Here is an 18,254-nt window from a genome sequence, read left to right as displayed (position 1 = left end):
TACCATCGTGAAGTCTCTTTTCATATCACCTAGTGCTACGATTTGAAAAATGATTGAACTCTCATTTCATACCTTTACAAACTCTAAGTAGTCCGTGTTTGTTCTCTCTCCACCAAGTCTCACAGGAACTAATATAATTACAGCTTTTGTGTCTGTTTTTTCAGAATCCGTACAAGAACACTGTCTGTCAATAACGTCTGAGCTATAGACTGGAAAGAGACACAGAAATATTCATATTTAAAGACACATCTGCTAGTTTTTACAGAGACACACCTTCAAAATGACACCACTAAGTCTGACAAACTATTTGTAGTCCTTTGAAAATATTGCTGTCCTCCTGAAATATAACTCCTGGGCGACTCTGATAAAAGATAGTGTTATGCTTCCTTATTTTCAGCAATATCTTATAATAATCAGCTGCTGCTGAGGTAAGACACATCGCCAGGAAAATGCAGCAGGAGTAGGTTAAGGAGAGAGCCAATAAATATTTATTCACAATTTCTTCTAAAAGGAGTAATTTAAAACTTGAAAGCCTACAACTAACAGAAACAAACACATTAAAGGAAAAAAGGACAATAACTGATTTTAATATTCATGTTCACTGTCTGAAGTTAATACAAAGCAGTCCTTGAAAAATGAGTGAGAAACATTAAATGCAGTATTACTGCTTATTCCCTCCAAATTAAAAAGGATATGAAAATCATCACCAGGACAAAGAAATGAAAAATAAACAGAATTTTCTAAGTTTCCATTGTCATTGTTAAGTCAGGTGAAACTGGTTTGAGGCATACAGTTAAAGAGTGTCTCTTTAAAACTAGTCTGATTGATTACACACAGATCCCACTCCTTCCTGTCCTATCAAGATCCGTTATGATTTAACTAAAATTTCTGGCAGCTGAACATGGCTACTAAAGTAATGCACTGTGCTACATTTGAAAGACTGCAGTCATTAGTGTAAAGTTTCACCCCATGTTTATTTTATCTTGTCATCATTTCCTGCTCCTGAACATCCAGGGCTCTAAGCTCCTCTGCCTGTTATTGATTATTTAAAATGCCACGCTGCAGCAGAGGAAAGGTTACCACACACTCTGGGTCGCTATCCTGCTCGCTTCTCTGAACTCAAAGCAAAAATGACTTCTTACTATTCTAAGAGACTGGTGCAGTATTGTTTTTAATTAGATACATATATATATATTTATTTTTTTTTTAAGAAACCTGTGATGCAAAAGAGAAGATAAAATGTAGCTAACAAATCTATTCCAACTGAAATTAAGTATCTTATTGCTTGGGATGGTTATTTTTAGGAAAATACAGAAGCTGTTACTATCTTATTACTTAAACAACATTGACACAGAGTAGAAAAAAGATTAATTTAAATCCTCAGACTCCTCAAATAAAAAGTTATTATGGGCAGATTGTAAGAAAAAGTTTTCTTCCTGGATTCTGAATTTCATCATCTTAATAAGAAACCAAACAAGCAACGTGTAAGGCTTTCAAATCGTGATGCCCGATTCTCAAACAAAAGAACAAACACCTGCCTCTACCAAGAACCCCTTTGTCTACATAATCTCAATTTTGTGGATCCATTTTTGCATTTTTTTTTTTTTTTTCTCTTTTACAGCTCCATTTTCAAGTGCTTACTGAAAGGCATAAAGAGCGTCTAAAACGTTTGCAAAAATCTACATAGTCACAACATTTACCTGTACAATCCTGAGCAACATAGACTGTTACTCCTTGTAGCTCAGGGTCTCTGGCTTCTTCAACAGCTTTTCTAAGTACAAACACAAAACTATCATCTCTGATTTTAGAGAAATTAACATTAAATAAACACATATTATTTCATTTTTAGAAACAGGTTGTTTTTAATTGTTCTGCGTTTTATTTATCTTTTAAATTCAAAACCCCTTCCATTTCAGATCAATACAGATGGAGGGTGATTTTCAAAAACAAACAAAACCACACAAACAATAACTCTGGATACCCAGATCCAGTTCATACCGCAGTATTTTTTTTTTCCCAAACAAAGATAACAGTGCCTGGCCATTTAGAAGAAACAATGAAAAACCACACACACATTAAAAAAAACAAACACAAACACACACACACACATTAACTTACAATGAAATTCATATTCATCTACTTAATTTATTTCAGTTTATAGCAATTTTCAGTTGTGTATTGATATAATAAAGGCTAAATTTGCTGACAAAATTATTATTTTCAACTTGATAGCTCTCTTTAGTTGACCTCAGTTTGTATAACTAGCCACAAATTAGCATCCCACGTCTATTGAAATAAAATCTAGCACATAAAAAGCTATAGGGTTTCACCAAAACTTTCAAAGAGATAATTGCAGTATTAGACTATCCTCAAAAGAATAAGAGTAATGGACCTAAAAACTAAAGAGAAAATATATGTCGATAGTCTGAAGCATGGTCATCAATCAAGGACAACATTTGTAAAGAAATTAAACTGTTCAAAATAGAAGATTAGCCTTTGACTTCCAATACATGCTTGCATTAAATGGTCACTATCCCTTTATTTCACAATATATTTTGAGGAATCGTTTAACACAGCCATTCTCGAGTTATGGGAGTGCTATACGTTCTTAGTGCTGCTGTAAGGGGAAAGGAGATCTAGGAATGGAAGCCTTGGCGGTGTTTAAAATCGCCGGTGGGTTTACGTTAAATGGAATGCTGGGCTGAAATTTTCCCCCCCACTATCTATTAGGTAAACAGGCTACTGAAATGTAAAGCAAGCAAAAAGAATTCTGACAGCTTCTGTTATCAGGAAAAAATAGTAGAAAATGCACAGATAATGCTAACCTGTCACATCACTCTGTGCATCTGCATGTAGGCACACATACATCGGAGCATTTCACAATTTGTTTCACTTCGGACGAGTGTGTTTGGATGCTAATTATCAAATTGTTCCCTCTATACATATAGATTAACATGTATATGTTAACATTATACATATACATAGATTAACATAGGAACTTTGACTTCTGCTGCTTAAATGACTTCTTAGTGATTCAGTTTATAAGTAAACTGGAATCTGCTAAGAACCTAAGTATATATGACTATAAAAAAACCCAAATCAGTAATATTCAAAGAAATGGTATATAAAGGCACACTGTATGGAGAAATTTGACTTTCGACTTTTTTTTTTAAGCCACACTGAATGTCACAGACCCTTTACTTTTACTGTGATATAATTATAATATTAATAGTCCCATACATTTACAGTTTCACAAGAATTTGATATGTGCAAAGAAATGCTGAAAACATCAATTTTAGCTCTGACATTTCATTACACTATCAGTACATTACAGCCCCCAGGTTACAGTATAAAAAAAAAAAAAATCTATAATGTTATGCATGTTCCAAGGTTGAAAGAGTGGTTAGTTTTTAGAACATTTCATTAAATGCAGCTCTACTTAAAAGCCCAGGTTTGGGAGAGACCTTGGGACTCTTACTGCACAATGTACAGGAAAACAGGAATGTTGTTTTTTTCCTGAAATACATTTGAACAGAGGCTCAGAGTTTAATTCCTGTGCCTACTGCTATTTCCATTCCTGCCTCTGAAAAAAACTCTAGAATTGCTGCTAATATGGACATTTTACAAAGCCAATAATGAACAGCTAGATGCTCAATTAAGCTCAAGTAATCTCATGACACTTTGAAATGCTTCTCCTGTAATGGGCAAGGCACGATAACAGCAAAGAATAAAGATACTTTTACCTTAAAATGTGTGCAACAACAGCAGGCCCGTACCAATCTCCAGCAATTTTTCCAGACTTCTTTCCATATTCTATCAGCTGATGTAAGCCAAAAGCTGCCAGCGGAGAGTCACCAAACCAAGAAATTATTTTTCTATGATAAACTTCATTTCTCATTTCATTGTCGCCACAGTTTCTCCTTAGTGTTCCCCGATGATGGTTTGACAGGATCTTGGGTTCTCTTTCAGCTGTAAGCGAAGCTTCGAACGATGCTGTCAGCTTTTTAACTGTATGGGCCGTCCAGGATTCAGAATCTGAATTCTCAATGTCCAACGCATCTGGCCAGACCCAGGCTGCAGCAGGAAACATTAAGATGCAGATTAGGCTTACAAGATGCAGATTAGGCTTACTGTTAACTTTTGGTATAATCAGCAAAGCATATTCCATTCTCCCCCCAGGTTCCTCAGACCAATACGTACTTTATATACCAAGATGCAAATGGCACTGCTAAAATGTAAACAAAGGACAAACCTGCAACATAATTTGCTTTATTTTCTGCTGTATGACAGGAGAAAAGAAATGCAACTAACAGTAAATTTTATTAGCTATTTATGCTACCTGGTGTAGTGGGTTACTTAGTTAATATATAAAAGACCTACCTGATCACAAGGCACAGAACAGAACAGTCATGCATATTAAAAATACAGAAGTTAGCTATTAAGTACCATTTAGTTTTATTCAAGCTAATCAAGAAGCTTCAAAGCCTGTTTTTTATTGTTCTGGTCTGTCAGTTATTAAAAAAAGGCAAAAGTGGGGAATTACGTATGTAAAACAAACGCTGCTTGCTGGCACAAAGCAGAGCAGCAGGAAAATGCGAAAGATTCTTTTAGTTAATACATTTGTCAATTCTTACATTTACCTAGCTTCCAAGACGAACTTGTTTAACTGTTATTCAGCACGGTATCTACAGTGCATTTCTAGCAAGAGGTCTCTCTTACAATGCATCCTACATGCCTCATTCCTATTAATAGCATAATGGTGGTTCAGCACATCTAGAGAACAGCAATGTTTCACTTGTCAGATGACTGAAAGTCTCTCCCACAAGTCTGAACAACTATTTGCAACATGGAGCATGTGAGGAAGTCTCTGAAACACAGCAAACTTACTGCTAGATCAGAAAATACCGTGATGGTCTGCAGGGAGCACCCCAGAGTGCAGTGGGGAAGGCGGACATAGCCAAGCAAGGAACAAACCCTAAGGACAAGGTGCTCCATGTAGCAGCATCAGGGCCCTTGCTACTCATCTTGTGAGCTTCAAATTTAAGTCTGTCTTGAGCACAGGCACTTCAAAGTAAACTTACCAGTGCCTTAGTATTTAAAATAAAAACTTATTTACAACATCACTCAGCTATATCTGGAACCTTCCACACAGCAGTGAACTGTGAGTATTCCAGCTGGTAACTGCAGGCAAGTTTTGCTTTGTAACAGAAACAATCCCATTAAACTATAATGAAAACATCTCTGGGAAAAGAGTAAGCAGCAATGAAAAACTTCACGTAAACACTTAAATCTGTTTAAAAAGCTACCCAGACCTCATAAAAAGCTTTGCAAAAGATAATTCACCAGCTGTCAGAAGACTACGTAATGAGAAAAGTAGTCCAGAAAGACCATACATATTCCACTTTTCTACATATTTGGATTGCCACAGAAACACCAGCACTCTGGAATAACAAGAACACTTCCCAAATGAGGATTCATGGGGGACAGTGCAAGAAATTCTTTGTAACCATAGATTTTAAAGATATAAACCTGGGGCTTTTTAATTTTGGGTTGCTTCAGAATGAGCTGTTACATCCTCCTATTCACAGGTATACTTCTGATCTTTTTTTTTTTTTTTTAAATATACATATAACAAAAGTTATATATAAGGGATTTGTGTTCTCTCAGCAGAAGAATTTTTATATGTTTTGATACTTGCAGTCAGTTGGAAAGAATAATGAATGTTTTATGATTTAGGTACCTACAGGAATATTCAGTAAGCCAGTTTGACAGTTCAGTCATGACACTGCCAAGAAGGAAGGCTTGGTGATGCAGCTGTCTTGGGACTACGTTCACAGCTTACATCATACTCGCACATTAAGTACAAAGTATTTTCAGAACAGGCTTTCAGAACTATCTGCTACTAAAACATTCCTAAGGATTCACCAAATGGTTTAGTAAACAATACATGGTATTCTAACTAATGTGTCTGGATGACTTCAGGCCCAGAGCTCGGATCATTTTGACAACAGTGGTGACAGAGGATAAGAATGATTATTTCAAAGGGGCAATGTGGTAGATTATGAAAGAGATTGAGGAAAAGAGGATGAAAGACAAGGTGGTTAACTATAAGAACCAAAAATACCTCTACAGAGGACATAGCACAGCTTAGAAGAATGGGGATGGCATGAAACCTTTGCAAGCACAAAGTGTTCCAAGTATCTTAAAGCTACTTCCTTTAAACAGCTGTGACTGAAAGAGTAATTTCAGACAGACAATAAAAAAAAAAAAAGGAAAGTTCCTCTGTAAGTACACAGGGAAATGGAAAAAATGAACTAGTGAAAATTTCAACATAGAATGATGTATTAAAGTCCTTCTATTGACTCAAAATATTAATACTAGAATAAATTGAATAGTGTACAACTTAAAAACTGATAAAAGAACATTGCTTTTGCTATAGCCCACAGCTACGGGCTGTGGAACTCAGTTCGACATTCAGAGTTGAAGAAACGAGCCAGATTCAAGAGAATTGGACATTTACATGGCTCACAGCAATATGTAGATATTAGATCACAATTTTCTGTGGTATTTGACTTCACAATTGGCTTCTGTGGAGTTTCCAGCATCTTTCTTTGACACAATCTGGTATTCCTTTTTTCAGAAATGGAAGAGTAGATCAGCTAGATCACCACTCTGTCACAATACAATCCCAGTATTAATGAAAGGAAGTCCAGAACCAAAACCAGCTGGAACTTTAGATTCTGGCCATATAAAGACTATCACACACTCGACAAAACACCCATGCCTGTCATACCAAATGTACAGATCCTCCCTTGTAACTTACCTCTACCAAGAAAATGAAGCATAAGACCTTGAGCCAACAACATTTGACCAGTTCTCAGTGTGCAACCCCAACCACAGTCTGTTGTTAATGCAGACCCCTTTATCTGAGGAAATTCCTCTCTGTAGGTCAGCCATATTCTAGAAATGAAATCTTTACGAAACTCGTCAACGTTTCCTGAAATCTCTGTATTGATATTGTCAAAACTGGATCCATCTGTAGAGAGTTCACCAGACTCTGTAAGGCAAAGCACAATTCAAGTTATAACTTGGCATGGGATTTCTGTCACTGGAATGAAAATACACAAGTATTCTATCAGACAGATAGGGCAAACTTGCAAAAATTAACAATTGCTTCAAATACAAGAAAGGAAAATATATTAGAAATGTTCCAGCTTAAAAAAGACTAATACAGACAGTGACTGTCAATGCAATTGCTAACTTGCAAGTAAACAACTGCTTAATTCACCTAGACGTAAATGGTCTAATAGGGGCATTCAAAAAAAAAAAAAAAAAGACAAGATTCTTAGAAAACTGCATACTAAAAATGACAACAAAAGAAATGATAAAAGGTGCTGGTGTGTGACTCTTCGTACACTTGTCACTATATTATTCATGCATTTTTAGAAAATCTCATTTTGATGGGTAAATGAAGTAGTGTAAATTACAGGTCTGATATTTACAGAACAAGACTTCACTGTAAAATACGAATAAAGCAGGTTAGAATGGACTGCATTAGTGGTGATGTTCAACACATTTAAATAAGAATTTTCTAAGTTTTTCACATTTACATTTTGAATTCGGTAATTGTTAATGAAGGTCTTTCTAGACGATTAAAAATATATCTGTATAGTTCTTGCCGGATAAGACTGGAATGAGCTAAGTGCTATGTACATACCATCAGATTTGAAGTGGTAACATTTTCCCAGCAGGAAAACTGGAGAGTTTCTACTGAAGTAAGTTTTTGTTTTCAATACCCAACCTAAAATAAATGCAAAACAAATGCAATTTTGTGACTGTAGCATTCCAAAAACGCATTTCTAATAGCATCTGATTAAGCCTTATAGGGAAACATAGGGAAAATGTAGTAAAATTGGGTCTTACTTTCATAAATAACAAAAAGGTTATTACAAAACACAGATAAGAGCTCTGCCTTGAAAGTGATGATGTTATCCATGTATGAGTATCTGAATGTTAATACAATTGTGCTACTGTCTAGAAATTGTTAGTATACAGAAGTGCTACAGCTGTGCTTAAGTTGCTTTGTCTCCATTGTGAATTCATTATTGCGTAGTTTGATTCTGAGAGATTCCCAACTCCTCTAATAACACACACAAAGCTTTGCACATGACCAGTAAAAATGTAGGAAGAATACTAATTTTCCTGTAGGATTAAACATGCCTCATTACAACATTACATTGCAGATTTCAGACTCAAAAAGTATTCAGAAAACTATTCTATGTATATTAAGCCAACAAATTAAGATTAAGGATAGGTTAGTAAAAGGGACACTTGAAAATCTGCTTATTTTCTAAACAAATTACTGACATCCAACCGTGAAAATGTGTGTTACACAAGTGTGTGAAGTAGATACGTCAGTGGAGTTTGTATTTCACACAAATCCTATTTTTTCAAGAGTACATCTAAAAATAAAACCCCTGGGCAAAACATTCCATACTATCCCCGTACAAAGGCTATGCAAATCTCGTGCTATTTAGTGCTCCTTACATAATGCATGTATTGCTTTCTGAAATAAGCCATTTAAAAATGAAATTATGCAAATCAATTTCAAAAATGGAATGCCAAACAAGTTTGTTTATTCAGACTGCTTATTATATCAAAGTTAAAATGGCTTCAAGGGCTATATTGCATTTTTGATCGTTAATATTAGTTGTTTCTGATTCACGATTCAGATCATATCAACAAGACAAGTTCCACTTGTTTCAATGGAGACATTCAATGGAGATTTTAGCGTGCATTGTTTCACTTACTGTATTTCATGTTGTGCCATGCTGACATAAACTTTGATTTTATCTTTTCTACTTCATCTGTCCCTGTGGCCTCCATATTCAGATTCCAGAGAAAAAGCCATCGCTGTCTTGTAAAACATTAAATTCTGCTGCTGTAAAAAGAAAAATACAAACATATCCATGGGCAGAGAGCACAGTAGTATCACTACCCACACACGTGGGTACTTAAGCCTAACATGACCAGAAACAGTAATAAACTTGCAGAATCCTCTACTTCCAGGGACTGGGAAGCAATCACATGTTCCATGAATAAATCATAAAAACATTTGATTCCAAATACCCACTAATAAAATTACAATGCAAAACTAAATAAAATATAATGTTCTCCAACAGCTCTCTACTGCACCACAAACTGATCTAGGGCATACAACCTATGCTGGTGTACAAGCACACTCGTTCTAATTTGCAGTGTAATAAAGAGCTGTATTTCACTACTACAGGTTAGATACTATTATTTTCTGCTAGAAAGAAAACAGTGAGTAATTTTTTTCTCACATCAGGGAGTCAGAGCACTGATAAACATATCCTGGCTTTAAAAAAACAGCGTTAGTTTCAGATTTCTAGTATTTGTAGTCAAGAATTTTCCTAAGCCCAAGTGTATATATTTTAGAGCAGCTGATAAAGAACAAGATGCTTTGCTGCATGTGTACAAGGCAGAAAATAGTTAATGAAAATGCGTGTAGTAACAGTGACATAATTCTGAGCAGAACTAACTTGTTGGAGGGGTAACATCAGAAGCCGAGCAGAATACTGTCAACAAATCCATGCTTAGTTTACATCCCTTCGAAGCATCACTTGCAGTGCAAAAAGGCTCCCTTCTGATTTGATCATGTTTTCTGCAGTAGTCCAGCTGTATTACAGAAATGAGAGTGGTAAAAGGGTGGTAAAAGGCACTGCTGTGCAGATCTTTCTTGTTTAAAAAATAATAATAATTTTAAAAAATACTATAAATTGTCCAAAAGGTGTGGCAGCAGCATGGAAATGCACATTTACTGACTCTGAGTTGCAGGACACGATAGACTTTACCTTAAAACCACTCTGAACTCCTGATAATAGGAAAAGAATATATACTACCTTTATTTATCCCTAAGAAGTCTGAGAATACAGGACAGAACTCCTTTTGTAGTCCACCTGTACCACTTACTAACAGGAAGTTTGCTGCTAAAAAATATAGCTTCCTTCTCTGCATGCATTCTGTCAATGATTCACTTTTAAATACTTGGAATAGATTTTCCTGATGATATGAAGTAGCACATAGGTAGGTGGAAAATATTTTTTAATGTGGGACATCAGAAGTTGATAAATAGTGGAACATCACTGCAGACTTCAGCATATTCTTAGCCAAGCTTGATAAGAACAAATGATAAAGTGAAGAAAAGTAAATTATTTCATTTAATTAATCAACCTAGAACAGGACGGGACACTATCAGAGATGCTGTATCGAGAACTGTATCTACCTTTCCATGCGTGATTGTCCACGGAACTGAGATCAAAGCAGATGAAGTCTAAAGCCTGTTACTTCTCTCCACTGGGAGTATAGTTTCAGGAAATAAAATGTAACCCCTGTTAGCATAATTCCTGATGCTAGTATCTCTCGGTGAAGAGAATATGAAGATGTTGGGGTGTCAACATCTTCAGAGCCTGGAGGTACTCACACAGATGCACTGTTTCTGGGATCTGGAGGTAAGGCATGGAAAATCTTTTGCCCAAGCCTCCCCTAACATGTTTTTCTGCTATTCTATTGTATTATTTTTTATAAAAGTTACATCAACAACCTTTCTGACCAAACAAGAGGCAATACAAAACAAATACTTTAAAAAAAAAAAAAAAAAAAAAACACTTAAATTAGCCTTTAATTAAACTGTTTTTTTGTAGGGGAAGGAAGAGAAAGACAATTAAAGGTTGGGTTTTGATTCTTGCCCTCTCCCCCCCCCCCCTTTTTTTTTTTTTTACTTCAGGATTAAAAGGAAAGACTTTGCATAGACACATATGACTGACTAACTGGCAGTGCTGGTAAGACCAGCTTCTTCAGGAGGTGCGTTTGGTGTGACCTGTCCTCATGCAATCCATCAGAAATGGTCATTTTTGTAGAGGGCAGTGACTGCCATAAAAGCCAGTAACTGTAAAAGCTCCCTCTAGCTAAAATTAGGAATGAAACAAACTCTACTGTTCCTAAAGGGGCTGAAGGAAAAATTATGCAATGTGAAAAGAAGCTCATTTTCCTTTAAAAGACAACGGCCATCTCAGTACATTTTTCTTCCATTTCTTCCCTAGCGTTATGCTGCAGATGTGAAAGGGACTTTAAAGAAGACTGCTAACACAAAGCAGACAAACTGATTGCACTTGAAACATTCTGGGTTTTCCCATTAGTGTAAGAACTTAACAGTAACAGTCCCGCTGAAACTACTGGAGCAGCATCAGGAGACGGTCACTGCGAATAGATCCAAGCCCAACAGGCACAACACAAGCCCTGTTATTAAGCCTCATGCTGATGGTTTTGTGGGGAAGTTGGCTCACCCAAGAGGTTATCTGGAAAGTACTCTATTACCAGGACGTTACCTCAGCGTGGCACCACAGCCTGAGCGCACACCGACGCCCTGTCTGGGACTGCCACCACCCAGCCTTGGAAGGGGACGGCTGTACCAAAGTTCCTGCTTTTAGGGTTGTTTTATTATTTTTTTTTTTTCTGTTTAATAACAACGGAAAAGCAACCTAACCTGCCGCTGCGACTCCAGTGCAAGGGATGAGCCGGCTCCGAGCGTGACGACCTCTGTTAATTACAGCTTTTACTTCAACCTGCAAAGAAACCGCATTAGCAGCAGCACCGCTTCGCAAACCTCACAGAGAAGCTCCTGACGGAAAGCAGAAACGTTTATAAAGAAATAGGGTCCTCTGTACGGAGCCCCCCCGGCTCGAAGACGGCTCCCCCGTCCCGGTTTTGCAGCGGACCCACGACAAATTCCCCTTTTTCCCCTCAGCTCGTTGCGGACCTGCCCCGCTCCGGGCTGCCCGGGGGCTGCGGGGCTGGGCCCGGGGCCTCGCAGCCGCCACCGTGAGGGCCCCGCGCCGCCGGCCGCGCTCCCCCACGACCGCTCCCCCTCAGCGGAGCTCCGCCACCCCCTCCCAAGCCGCCGCTCCCGGCGGGGCCGCCGCTTACCCCCGCGGTGAGCTCCGTGCTGCGGTCGGCCGGCAGCGGCCTCCCGGTGCCTTGGCCGCGGGGGAGCGGCCCAAGGACTACAAGTCCCGGCGGGCGCTGCGGCGGGAGGAGGCCGGGCGGTCGGGCGGTGAGCCCGCGCGGGGCATGCTGGGAGTTGTAGTTCAGAGGGAGGGCGGTTTTCCACAGCCGGGCGTGGCGGGATGGCGGCGGAGGCTGAGGCGAAGGGCGGGAGGAGGCTGCAGACAAGCCCCGGGAAGGGAGGCCTGAGGCGAGCAGCTGGCTCGTGTGCCTCCACTCCAGTAAAAAGAGTGCCAAAATCCCCGAATTCTGTGGGGGCTGGTAGTATTTAAACCCTCAGCCTCAACTTCTATGTATTTAGTTGTATGACAATGCCATTTCCAGTTGTTTTTATTTATTTTTTTAAAATTCCTTTTCTAAAAATGGTCAAGGAATTGCATCTGCTCTCAGCTTACTAGGCTACTTGTGCTGAGGGGTTGCTTGTAGTTCTTTTGTAAAGGAGCTTCTTCATCAATCAGCTGCTTAAAATAGTCATTGGACGTACCAGGAGCCAATGTTGGAAAACAAAACAAAATAAAAATAAATAACAAAGAAACACTACCCCCAAAGAAGTGCAGGATTTGGGAAAGATAGGGCTTGAATTTGCTGAACACCTGTATCCGACATTATTACTTAGCATCCTATAGAAAGGGTGTATTCTCCATGTGCCTGGGACTCCAGAAGCACAAGTTTGGGTTGATGAAGGAAGTTTAATGATTTTTTTTTTCCCCATCTTGTGATTTTACTGCCTTCTGCTGGCCAACAATGATCAGGCTGGGTTTAATTTTTTACATTCAGCACGTGATTATAGCACCTGATCTAAAGTCAAGCTTCAGGAGGATAAATGCCAACAGCGGGTATTTCATGCTGGTTTTTTTATGTGTCATCCCATGGACATGATATGTTCCACATACTGCGTCCATAAGGGCAGAAGATCTTGGGTGTAAGGGTGCAAAGCAGAAGACACACCGCGTTTCACTGATCGAGCTATTGGCCTGAAGCTAGGATGTGGGAGATCACGGTTCTGCTCCTTCCCCTGCCTTTCAGCTCACTGCTTGCCTCTGCTAACAGCACCTCACTGCTGTGTTCCCATAAATCAGTGATCACAATCCCCATCTCTTCTGGGGAATCCTTTCTACCAGTGAGCATCTCCACACAGCAGTGTAGTAACAGCATTACCGTGATAAAATTTGAAAAATCCTAAAAAAAAATGGTCACAAGCTGTCACCGTTCCTTTTGAAACTGAAAAGGAAAGGTAATAAACAGAAAGTTGCACACACACCGCATGTATCTTTATATTCCAAGCAAAGATAAAGATTTAAATATAAAAATAATTTCCTGTTTGTACTAAATTCCTGAAAGACTGTCCCCACAGCCCTGGGTAATCTGTCAGGGCAGAAGGAGACAGACCTGCCTTCAGAATTTTATGACCTATTTTAGAAATAATAGTTCTTTAAAGTTTCAGCTTTGCTTATATTTTCAAAGACAAAGATGAATGTGCTTGTCTGTTTGTGCATGGTCTCGAATATTGAGAGCTCAGTAGCTCACATGGCTTGGATTTGGGTAAATATTGAACAAAGAATTATTCAGTTGATCAGATGAGATGATGATTCCCTTGCCTGAAATTAGTTGCCTGCACCTTCCTGCTCTGAAATTTAATAACCATGCCCTGATTTGATAGGCCACACAATATGCCATCTGGATATACATTGCAAATCCCTCAGGCAATCAGGTTATGAGAATGAAGATATTTATTTTCTGCTTTTTGCATCAGTCAGATCATGCAAAACAAAGCTTTGATTGCAGAATAATTCCATGGGTAACCATAAATAACTATCTGTAAAGAAAGAGTTTTCTTCACACTGACTAATTCCTATTTCTGTAGGAGAGATTTGCAGAGGGAGTGGGAGAGGGCAGATTGCATTCAACAAACTTCTAACAAACATCACAGAGTTTATTCTTTAAGTATTTTAATGCCATAAAGGCCATGCAAAGCAGCTTTGAGCTCTATTTGTACTAAATTAATATGGTAAAAGTAACAAAATATTTAAAATCTGTGTTTATGGAAAATTTAATTTGTCTTTCCTTTTTTGGTAGGTAACCCAAACAGGTAACACAACGAGGCAAAGCCAAGAAGTCTGAAAATTAGAGACGATACTCTCTGCTTTATGGATCTTTGAGATATCATGGTTACAGAACAGTTACCCACCAAATACTGCAGATCGGCGAGGTAACACCAAATTGGTGGGCAGTCAGGGGAATGCAGCTTCTACTGCTGTATGAGCCACTGGCCAACTAGATTGCCTCTGGGAAGTCATCTAAGCATTCATCAATAATCTGCAATATATTTAGAAAATATTTGGCCAACCTGTATGTGCTTTCCAAAATACCCATTTGTCTGTTTTGTAAACAGAGCAGACCTTAGGTCAAGGAGCTATAAAGAAGGGAAATTTTCCTCACTTATTTTTAGTTTAATTTCCTAGGGAAGTAAGCCATGTTTGATCTGTTTCCCTCTGGAACATTTTGAAACCACTCTGCAATTTAATCAGGTTTGCAGGGCCTTGGAGACACTAAATACCTCTTTTTTTTTTTCTTTTTTTTTTTTTTCTTTTTTTTTTTTTTGTGGAAATAGCTGTTCAAGTAAAAAGAGACCCAGGGATGGGATAAAGGGAGAACACTGGAATCCAGGCTGTGTTAATTCTGCTGCTCACAGAACTACTTGTTAGAATAGGTTACACCAAGGTCGCTCCCACTCATTTCAGAACAGAAAACCTCAGACATGCTTGTAGCAGGGTTGTTTGCGTTTAGCAACACTGCTTGAAATAGAATGGTTAGATGAAGGATACAGAGCTTTATAAAGATGAGAAGCATTTTTGATTAAAATATAACAGCTATGGACAAGCATTTTGTCTCAGAAGCAAACCCATCTCTCTACAATGTCACAGGTTTCCCAAAGAAGTTGGGATCTTCAAGGTTAATAGTCAATGCAAGCAAGCAATAAAGCAACAAGGAAGCATGTATGCTTGATGAATCCTTTCAGATAAGGATTCTCCCATGTTGCTTCTTGAAATCTTCCCACATGCCTGCACAGACTTGACAATAACTATGCTATCTGCTAAGGGTGGCCCAGAGGTCCTTTTCCAGATGTGACTCACCTTTCTACCAAAGTGTGAATCTGCTCACATGTGCCTGGTGTGTCAGTCTGCCTGTGGAAGCAATTGTGACAGTGCTTTGTGCACCATTCTTGAAGTCATGCAAGATGAATGTGACAAACTGGGCATACCCCTCCAGAGATTGCTGTTGAGGTGTTTGCCTCCACTGATTTAGCCAGCACGGTTCTGCTTGTACCACTTACTCCATCCAAAACCAGATTTCCTTCCCGGGATGAGACTAGAGAAGAAGAGGGGCCAGTCAGATACCTGTAAGAACCTGTGTCAAGGCTATGATTAATTTAAGATCTTAGTTAAATAGAAACAGTACCTAAAAGTGATAAACGTTAGCAGAAATTAGTTGAATCTCAGCTGGGAATACTGCAAGTCTGTAGCCAAGGAGATTTAAGTTCAAGAATCTATCAAAATGAAGAAATCTGCAAGTGATCATTCCAAGAGACGAAGAATTTAAAAAATGAAGCAGATGTCAAACACTGCCATGTGAAGAAGGCTGCAGAAAGGCCAGTGTGGCTGAGGATTCAAATTTCCATTTCTCCTCCAAAAGGAGCTTTTCGTGCAGAAGTACGGAGTCTGGCCACCATTCCTGTGCAAGTGTCTTCTGGTCTTCCCAAGCCACCTAAAATAGTGGAGGTAAGTCCAAGAGGAGGGGAGGAACTGCACACTGCTGTGGTTTCACTCATCTTCTGAGAGTACCAGTGCCTGGAGCTGCTGTTCCCCAGAGAGGAAGCATGATCCTGCTGTGGGTCAGGCTCAGCCTGGGAAATATCTCTCTAGGCAGGAGACTTTTATGCAAAGCTGTTGTGCGTCATGCAGTAGTTGACATGATTTGATTCAGTGTCCGGAACTCATTGCAGCACCCTTGCCATGTGTATCCCTTGTGATCTTCTGATGGTAGTGATGAAGAACATTGTTCCCTCTAAAACTCATCTTTGAAGCACTAAACTCAGGGCACCTTGGCTCTAATTCCAGCTCTGCTATTATTTGCTTATTCTGTACCTGACTTGAGCCATCTATAAGAGAAATAGTGTGGATGTAAGGGATGTATTGAAGGCTGCAGGCACTCGAACAGTCCTCACTCCTTTATTCTGTTACTCTTCCTTTCTCATTCACCCCGTAGAATCCAGGCACTGGGCTAACGAGGCAGCTCCTTCTTGCTCCGAGAACCAGCAGCTTCACTTTTACCACATATGCTTTGAAATGATAATTATACACGGGTTTATTTGTGCTTAGTTTCTTAACTATAAAGAAATTTGCCTGAGAGAGGCAGAGATTTGGCCCTTAATGAGTTTAATTCGTTTCACTTAGTTGCCAGTAGATGGCTCTCTGAATTTACAGTCCCTTATTTACTTCATTGTTTATCGAATTATGCTGGACACATTTTGTGTTTTGTGTTTTGGTGTTTTGGCTTTGAGGAAGTTTACGTAAGAACAAGGAAGCAATGGAATGAGTACATGGACTGCTAAGAGACAAGGCACGGGATCAGTTCACATTTTGCTAAATGTTTCGTGGCTACAATCCAAAAGATTTTTCTTGCGCAAGATCCAACGTTAGGAATTATCAGACTCGAGGAGTTACATCTATGTTCACAAGATGCCTTTGCCCCGTTTGATTGTAGCCAAGTGAAATTCATTCTCAAAAAAAAAAAAAAAGAAAAAAAAAGCATTTTAGTCACTTATTTTAGAGGATGTGTGTGGTTTTGGACAAGAATGGTTCTGAATGGATTGAAATGCTTCTTCATTCACAACCTTTCACTGTGAGGGAGAGAAGGGCAGGTGCTGTTTCACAGATACATGTGTTGACAGAGCACTGTGTCTGAGCTGTGAACTTCAGATAGGTGGCCTGTTTTTGTTACAAGGTACAGAGAAAACAGGCAGAAAGGTTACATGACTCAGTGCCTGTCAGTGGCAGCACTCACTGGGGCGCTCGAAATAAGACGCCACAACATCAGTCATGCTGATTTGTCAGCAACACAGAGGAAGGATTTGTTGGCACTATGAATTGTAATGTCTGGCATTGTTGAATTTATAATTGTGAAAGACTGCGTCTTTTCCTCGTACTTCTTCACTTTTTCCTCGATTTCTTTTGATTATTGCTCCACACACTGCAAGATTAGGGTCAATCTATAGAAGCCCTTTCCAAGTGTACGTTTCTACTGCCTTTTGTGATCTCTTAGCATTTAAAGTCATCGGTGCAACTTTGTAGACTGTTGCTGGGCTGTTACTGCCTGAACAGTAATGAGAAATCTTTCTGTTATTGTTCTGAAATTCACTTTCGTACCTAGATGTTCCACATTAGATAGGGTAGAGTCATTTTTTTTTTTTCATCTCTGTTGAAACTTCTGTACATTTACGTGCTTCAACAAGACGAATAACAAATCCTTGACAAAGAGGTGAATGTCCCTTGCTCCGTGTAGCTCTGCAGTGACGATGTACAAGCAGCACAAAGGCCGTTCGCTGGCAAGCAGAGACTGTTGCCGTAGCTTAAACCTTGACTGCTCCCAGTTCCTATCCTGCTCTTCCAGGACAGGAGACCTCTCCGGCAGGGGTGGCAGAGCAGGATGTCTGTCCCCACCTCAGCCAGCAGTTTCAAGCCCTGGTATCCACGCAGACTTCCCTTCCTCGCAGCCCGCAGCCTCCCATGTCAGAGCACATCCGTCAGGCGCGGCTGGGGTGCGGGCACATCTCACCCGCCTGCCCTTCCGCCAGCAGCCTCCTGCACAGGGATGGGAGGGCTGCCTGAGCTCATCTGGCCAAAAGGCGCCAAAAGGCGCTGACAGAGGGGCAGAGCTGACCCCAGAACTCCACAACTGGTTACCTCCAGCCCTGTGCCACACGCTGAGGAGGTGCAGGAACCAGCTGGCACACAGCGCAGATGGTGCGCGGGCAGAGGCAGGCGGTAGGGGTGGCTGGGGGCTGCTCCAAGCTGCGCCGTTCCTGCCCGACAGACAGAGCCTTGAAGTCGCCCGTGTCGCTACTGCAGTTTGGAACATACCCTCTGCTTTTCAGCAACCCACGCTAGCAA

At 39.7% G+C, this 18,254-nt stretch overlaps 1 protein-coding gene and 1 long non-coding RNA gene across 4 annotated transcripts in view; one reads left to right on the top strand and one right to left on the bottom strand.

The window, feature by feature from the left end:
• Window positions 1–12,160, bottom strand: part of ATG4C (autophagy related 4C cysteine peptidase) — a 33,760-nt gene extending 21,600 nt beyond the window's left edge. For 2 of the 3 annotated variants that reach the window (XR_011810840.1, XM_027463307.3), the window contains exons 1-8: window positions 12,007–12,160; window positions 11,567–11,645; window positions 8,811–8,941; window positions 7,718–7,801; window positions 6,824–7,057; window positions 3,744–4,074; window positions 1,701–1,771; window positions 73–209 (exon numbers count right to left, since the gene is read on the bottom strand). Coding sequence is in view for 2 of the 3 variants with exons in the window: in XM_027463307.3 (XP_027319108.1) it covers window positions 73–209; window positions 1,701–1,771; window positions 3,744–4,074; window positions 6,824–7,057; window positions 7,718–7,801; window positions 8,811–8,886 (933 nt within the window). In the remaining variant the exon portion in view is untranslated. Of the gene's footprint in view, window positions 1–72; window positions 210–1,700; window positions 1,772–3,743; window positions 4,075–6,823; window positions 7,058–7,717; window positions 7,802–8,810; window positions 8,942–9,563; window positions 9,700–11,566; window positions 11,646–12,006 lie in introns of all 3 variants that reach the window. The other variant, XM_027463308.3, reaches the window with a different exon arrangement.
• Window positions 12,161–12,206: 46 nt separating this feature from the next.
• On the top strand, window positions 12,207–17,375 carry LOC140002996 (uncharacterized). The gene is made up of 3 exons (XR_011810842.1): window positions 12,207–13,318; window positions 14,161–14,293; window positions 14,696–17,375. It is a non-coding gene; the product is annotated as an uncharacterized lncRNA (long non-coding RNA).
• Window positions 17,376–18,254: the final 879 nt, after the last annotated feature.

This window comes from Anas platyrhynchos, chromosome 8 (assembly GCF_047663525.1).
Source record: "Anas platyrhynchos isolate ZD024472 breed Pekin duck chromosome 8, IASCAAS_PekinDuck_T2T, whole genome shotgun sequence".
In the NCBI taxonomy this organism is placed as follows: Eukaryota; Metazoa; Chordata; class Aves; order Anseriformes; family Anatidae; genus Anas; species Anas platyrhynchos.
This window is presented reverse-complemented; position numbering and strand designations above follow the sequence as displayed.